General features: G+C 45.1%; 1 protein-coding gene across 1 annotated transcript; it reads right to left on the bottom strand.

Annotated features, from left to right (window-relative positions):
* Positions 1-261: 261 nt before the first annotated feature.
* LOC135917260 (acetylcholinesterase-like) lies at positions 262-5,792 on the bottom strand. The gene is made up of 3 exons (XM_065450808.2): positions 4,136-5,792; positions 2,858-3,007; positions 262-520 (listed from the first exon to the last, which is right to left on the bottom strand). Exons 1-3 carry the CDS (start codon positions 5,746-5,748, stop codon positions 304-306), a joined length of 1,980 nt encoding a protein of 659 aa, XP_065306880.1. The 5' UTR covers positions 5,749-5,792; the 3' UTR covers positions 262-303.
* Positions 5,793-7,333: the final 1,541 nt, after the last annotated feature.

Below are 7,333 nucleotides of genomic sequence, written 5' to 3'. Positions count from 1 at the left end.
TTAGAGGGGCAAAAAAAGATGAAGAGAGGGACGGCACGTACCCCCATAGATAGCTCAGCAAAACCAAAGTTGTGTTACTTACTGTCGCATGCCAGCCAGTATTTTTTATCAAAGACACTGCCAAAAGTCTGGCGGATACAAAAAAAAACACATCAATTTGAACGAAACGCTTTCCCAACCCTGATAGCATAAAGAAGACATTTACGCACATTCTCGCTTGAACGCGAACTAAACGTACACAAATTACACATGCAGGATAGCTACACTCATACGAAATTTATTGACCATTCATCAAAATAGAAACTAAGCACGAACTCTACCCGCAGCGATATGCACAGAAAGTACAAATGCGGCGCTTGCCACGGACAGGTAATGGCCTAGATACGAGCTTTCCGCTGCTCCCGAGACGTGTTTCGAAGATGGTTGCTGCGCCTTCTTGTGGGCTACCAACGTGGTCTTTCGCGACGTTTTCGAAGGAGTACGTTTTTCTTGCGCTTCTCGGGTACCCGTGTCTGGCTCTCTGGAAGAAAGATTTCTAGCGTTAGGTTCATAAGCAAGGTAAGGTGAATCATGTACGTACGTCAGTTTCAAAGATATTTGGAATAACAGGTTGATTTGGACTGCGATGTCGTGCGAAGCTGCCGTTCTATCGATGTTCGGCTAGTGCCTTCGATTGTAAGATGGCTAACGTGATCTGTGACGTCATGGGCTGGACATCGTTTTGTTCAGGTCATCTGATAGTAGCACCTTTGCGCACACCGTGCCTCCTTTTTGTTTTGGTCTTTTTCTGGGCCTAGCTTCCCTTCAGTGAGGATGTAGCAAAATACCCATAATTCTACGTTTGTCGACTAAAAATCAAGCGATGAGCGATGGACCAGCCGCGATATAACTGACAGGAACTGAGGAAAACCAACCAAAGCGAGCCATATTGAAATCGCTATTCTACAGGGTGGCCCATGTAACTTGAGCCAAACATTAAAAATATGCACATGCCATGTAGCTGGACAGAATCAAGGTATGTTGTTTTCCGTCGCTTGTAGATACTCATATTACTTTTTCATTGCGATAAATTAGACAACTCGTCCTAATTAATTATTCAACTTCTCAAATATTATAATTAGACAAAAAGTGCGAATGAGAAAATTGCAGAGCAACATAAGAAACACCCGATACAGCTTTTTGTCGCTCAATACCTGCTACATAAAAGTGTTTCTCCTGCGTAAAATTGCCGCGCGACTGGCATTTCGAGGCACTTTGCGCTTATTCCAGGACTTCTTCCACGCTCGGAAAAACACTTTTATGCGAAGCATATTACGAGGGCTCAACCCAGCTCCTCAGGCGCGGCGGTGACCATGAAATCACGTGACACCGTGACGTCACGACAGAGGAGAAGTGGCTTTGGCTCAACTCTTGCAAGACGGGCTGGGTGGGAATCGAACCAGGGTCTCCGGAGTGTGGGACGGAGACGCTACCACTGAGCCACGAGTACAACGCTTCAAAGCGGTACAAAAGCGCCTCTAGTGAATGCGGTGTTGCCTTAGAAACGCGCTGTTTCTAAGGCGTGCGTCTCTTGCTCAGGCGCACATTTCGTTGCCGCGCCGAACGCTGCTTTGCTCGACGCTCACCGCGTCCAATGCGGGGCGCGTAGTCGCTGCCCTGTAGCCCATTGTCTTACACCCCTTGGCGGGTCGACGGGAACGCTGTCGCGTTCCACTCTTGAAGGCGAAGAAGTAATGCATGAGTTGTTTCTTCGTCTAGCCGAACCAAATATAGCCAAGCAACAGCAGTTCACCAGGCTAAACAGTGGTTCAACAACTAAAATAAAGGCTAGTATGCTTCGCATCCTGGGCTTAACCTTACCTAAGCCACAGCCATTTTTATGTAGCACTTATCGAGCAACAGAAACCTGTATCGCGAGCTTTTTATGTTGTTCTACAATTTCCTCTTTGACACATTTCACCAAATTAAAACATATGAGAGTTGATTAATCAATTGGAACTAATTATATAATCTAGGTTAAATGAAAAAATAATCTGAATATCTCGAAACAATGGCAAGGAACATTACCTTGGTTCTCGCCAGCTACATGGCATTTGCATATTTTTTTCATGTTTGGCTCAAGTTGCATGGGACATCCTGTATCGCCAGGAGGTACGCTCAGCAACGGTGGCTTGCGTCCCTGCTGTCTTTTAAGTATTACGTATATAATCTTGGAAATCAGGTTGGGGACTCTGGAAGGTATATATTCCAACAATCCATTTACCCTCCCGGCATGTGGGCGAGTCACCACGACATCGCTGCGTGCGCTAGGACCAGCCACACGGTGAGGCACGAGATAAGAAAATAATAAAAGGCCGCGATAACAGCTTCCGAAGGTAGAAGTCTGTGAGGATGCTTGTAGGCGCTAAGATGGCTCTTAAACGTTAAAACATGTAATAGCCCTCGAGGCACGTTATCCCGTTATGCAATGGCTTGATCATATAGTACGTGCATATAGAACATGCATACTCACTGGGTGTTTTTGGCTAAACAGTTGCAAAAAGTTGAAAGATTATGGTGCTATTAGAGTTTTTTTCATAGAGACAAAAAGCGACAAAAGGAACGAGGAAAATGCAGGGATGTTCATTAGACTGATCTTAGTTGACCGCTCTGCACTGTAGAATGGGAAAAAAGCAAAGCAAAATGAGAAGTTTACAGTATGCACGCACACACACGCGTATTGTTTGTAAGTTGTGTCATGTCTTACTGGGGAATTACCCTGGCGAACGCTTTGGTGCTAACTTGCTCAAGAGGAATAACTGGTACACAGTGTACGTATCGCGTACAAATATTGTAAACTGAAAAATTATGTACTTACTCTTTCATGAGAACGCGCCGCCAAACCTTACAGATGTCTGTGCTTGGCCCACGCCGCTTTGTGGTGTTTCCAGGCCGGATGTTTATGTACTGCGGATTGGCAGATGAGTACCTAGGCCACACATCCTTTGTTTCTGGTATGGTTGGCTTTCTGAAACGACATACCCAATGTAATTTACTATCAATACCTGCACTCCAAATGGAATGGTATCTGCCATAACGGAGCAAAACTCGGAAACAAGATGGAAGACAGACGGACATAAGCGCTGTAATGATGTACCGGTTTTAAGATTGTTTTCATGCCGTCATGTATCTCAGGGTTCGACATTGCTGTGCACGTGGTTTTGTGTGGGCACAGGTAAGAGCGATCCCGGAATTAAAATTTTGTTCTTGATAGTCAGCGCTTGTGTCCATCTGTCATTTATTCTTGCGTTCGTGTTTTGCAGTGCTATGCCAGTTACGATTCCATAATGACCGACCAAATATCCGATATTGCCACACTCGCTGTATTCTATAACCCGGTCAGCCGTCCTGCCCCACTTATCAGTAAAGGAAATCAATGTTTTGGTGACAGCGGCACTCCCTTCATTTAACATGGCACACTGCTTTTGCTCGAGATGACATTGAATGACAACCAATACCAGCCCTGTGAAAATGCAGTAGGCTTGACACGTCGCCCGTTGCATACAAAACTGTAAGAATCAAAGTGACTGCTGAAATACGAAAAAGCAAATTGAATATATGCTCAGGAAGAACTTCAGTCTAAAGATTGTACTTTTATGGCTAACGGAACGCCTAGTTTTGTTGAAGAAATGACACACGTTCGGTGTACACATACTTTACGAAAATAATGCATATCTGCCGTGCACGTACTTGTAGTGCTTCTATTTTACATACCACGGGCAATTGGTTTAAAGGTATCAAGGCATGTTATCTTAACCTGCATGTTAGTTAACGGAATACTAGAATACACTAGGGTACATTACATTACTAGACGATGGCAGGAACTTGATATTCAGTCGTCGCCACCACAATACCCCTCCGTCATTGATTGCTAAGCGAAAGATTCAGTAAATGTCTTGGCACAGACGAGCTTTTTATACGCTATAATCTCTCCATAAATTGTTTCAGAAGGCTTCAAAACGGCGTGCCGTATTTTCACATGACAGTGCACAATAAATTACTGTCTCATGTTTACAATTTTAGCTCATGGATATTGTGCAGCAGTTGCTTTGACATGCAGCAAACGTGGTCCAGTTTTTCGGTAAAAGAAACTCACCCTGTTTTGACGAATTCCGACATTGACGCCACCACCGCTTTCATAAAGTCCTTTTCGGCGCTGCTGTACTTGAGCTGCTTAAAAAAATCGTAGTCCTCTTTCCGAATTCCGGGTTCAAACCTGCTTTCGTCTCCATAAAACAATAATGAACCAAGAGTGAAAGGGAGGTCATCTCCATGCGCAACTTGAAACCAGTCAGGCCAGAAGCTGAACGAGGGTCTATAGTCGAAAGTATACCTGTATACTGGAATTTTTTGCTCCGATGCTATGTCTGCGAAGATCGTAGCTGGGCACACAAAAAGTCCGTCTCCTAGAATATTACCAAGCACCTGGAGCACTTCGTCTTCAGTGTGCTCTCCCTTCCAGTCTGCGAAATAGGCATTGGTTATTTCTCTCGAACCTTTAATTGAAATGCCTAAAGTCGTACTTATTGCGATGGTAATGGTTGACCTATACTCAGCTGCAAGGAGACCCTTAAGCTGTGGTACGATCTTCATGGCACCATAAAGAAACATGGAACCTTCGTTTGACGTAGTTCCGATCATGATCTCCTTGCTTTTGATTTTTTTCTTCCAGCTACTAATGAGAAGCGGGTCATTGGGAACGTAATCATCTCCGTATATTGGCCCGTACAAACTCTTACGTAAGTCGATGCCACTCAGTTGCCCTAGCAACAGGTTTTTGTCCCTGCCTCGCAGACAGTCCATGACTACACCCAGTTTCCGTTCTCTCACACCTTCACACGCCAAATCTGCACCTAGTTCCATAACGCTTCCAACGCTACGAGCCGAGAGGCTGGCTATCGCGTTCATGGGGCTACCGCTTTGAAGAATCATCCTCTTAAACAGACCGACGCTCTGCGGAGAAACGGCGTGAAAACCAGCAGAGATGCCTCCGGCGCTGTGACCCATAATGGTGACTTCCGAAGGATCACCACCGAAGCTATTGATGTTCCTCTGTATCCACCGCAGCACAAGATTCTGGTCCCAAAGGCCCCAGTTACCGGCGACTTCTTCGTTTCCAGCAGAGAGGAATCCGAACACGTTGAGGCGATAGTTGAAGCTAACCATGATAGTGTCGGTGAGAGCAGCGAAGTTTCCACCATCGTGCATGAAAAGACCCGAGTCGCTCCACTGAAAGCACCCACCGTGCATGAAGACCACCACAGGAAGCTTGGAGCTGCAGACGTTCTTCTTGCAGTCGGACGCCGGCTTGCGGATGTTAAGGTAGAGGCAGTCCTCCGAATTCTTAGTGTAGTAGAAGCTCACTTCATCGGTCAAGTAGTGAATATTTTGAGGACACGGCTTGGGTCTCGTAGTGGCCTTGAGTGTTCCGTTCCACGGCTTGATCGGAATGGGTTTGCTGAAGCGCAGAAGGTCTGTGGGAGGCTCTGCGTAGGGAATGCCCAAGTACATGTCGACTTCTCGGCCATCAATCACCTCTCGCACACCGGAAACAAGGCCCGAGTCGGTTCGAATGACGGGAGATTCGCGAATTGCGGCGTCGACGAACCAAGCTGTCCACACGAGCACGACATATTTGGATACGTAGGAACGGGCAGAAACCATATTCACTCCAGGGCTAACTTCTGCTGACGATGTCAATGCGGACATGAACGTTCAGCAGCTCCTTTCTGCAGACGTCACGCGTATTCTTGCGAGTACAAGTACTCCAATTGGGTCAATGTCTAACCTTTCATTGCGTAGGCCAAGCGGCTATCACGAATATCAGAGTAGCAGGCTGCGCCGTCTCGGCAAGGTCGAATATGTTTTGGTTCGTGTCGGGTGCGCCAAAAGCAAAGCAATATAAAGTCAAGAAACGCCTGTTTCTGGCTTACGTGCCAAGACGTTTGCACTCTGAGTGGCAGGAAGCAAAAATATAGGAAGGCTGAAGAAATTTGTGCGCCTTCAGAAATTGGAATCAAAAAGACACCTGCTGCTATGCTGAGTCAAATACCTAATTTTATTTTGAATAAGCAGGGCCTAGAAATAGAGAACACTGCCTGATTTGAGGGAAATTTCTCTGGCATCACAATGCTGGAATGCTGCCGACATGAGAATCTTGACTTTATTGAACATATAACTTAGTGAAATATTTCCACGGCTTAAAGAGGAAGCCACAAAAATGTCTTAGGTATGCGGCGGAAAGCCTTTTTCTTTTCGTTTAACTAATCACTCGTGCCATTCCAATATTAGGAGTGAAACAGAATCCCGAGACCTCTTCATTTCTACGAATCAGTGTATTAGTTTTAACGATATAATTCACGTGGTATCTGTATCGCGTTGTTCTTTTTTTTTATCAAATTTTATTTGGATGCTTCTCTATTCAGATATTTTGGAACTCACATGCTGTTGATGAGATGTTCAAATGAACATTACAACAAAATGCCAACTTGATAAATAAAAGCTTTACACTTCTCCCTTTGATGTAAACTAGTTATATTTTTTGTAGTTCCCGGAAGTTACCCTGCAAATTTGACTCATTGGCCGGTAGATCTGAGGAATATATGCAACTGAACCTGATTGAAGTCTCCTAAACATAACATACCTCACCCGAATATGTTGAGTAACATATCCAGCTGATTCTATTTGATGGGAAACTATTTTTGCGGGCTTATATCACAGAATAGCTCATAGGAAAGCAATGAATTCAGAACAGACAAGGTAATGAACCACAGATATCAGTAAAGGCGGTCAATGATGCTCATGTATTTAAGGACGTTGTAAGGAAGTTATTGCGTTATCGTGCAGATATACCTGTGAGGTAACCTGAACCAAGCTACGCCCACGTTGTGTTTAGCTCAAGGACATTTCGATGTTGCGGTTACGGAATGAACAAATGCGAGGCGTTCTAATGTAAACGGCTGCTTTGTTAAAAAAGCAAATTCGGCGCTCTTATTAAAGCTGACAAAGAGCGAGTTATTGCTCCACAGGGATTATATAGCGTGGTCGTGGCAGATATCACTCCGATTCAATTTCATCACAGAGCCCGGAGGAGAAATGTAGGTCGGACCTTCGTATGGGATCGCAAGTTCCGTATCATTGATCTGCTCGCTTTATCTTACAGCGATCTTCTGAGACCTCGTCCCCATCTGCTGAGGGCAATGGGCCGGTTTCTGCAGTGAAGGTCAAGCCCAACGGGCGGCCTTGTTAGGCACGTGTGTGGCTTAGGGCAAAAAATATTCATGAAAAAGCGATG

This window comes from Dermacentor albipictus, chromosome 5 (assembly GCF_038994185.2).
Source record: "Dermacentor albipictus isolate Rhodes 1998 colony chromosome 5, USDA_Dalb.pri_finalv2, whole genome shotgun sequence".
NCBI lineage: Eukaryota > Metazoa > Arthropoda > Arachnida > Ixodida > Ixodidae > Dermacentor > Dermacentor albipictus.
This window is presented reverse-complemented; position numbering and strand designations above follow the sequence as displayed.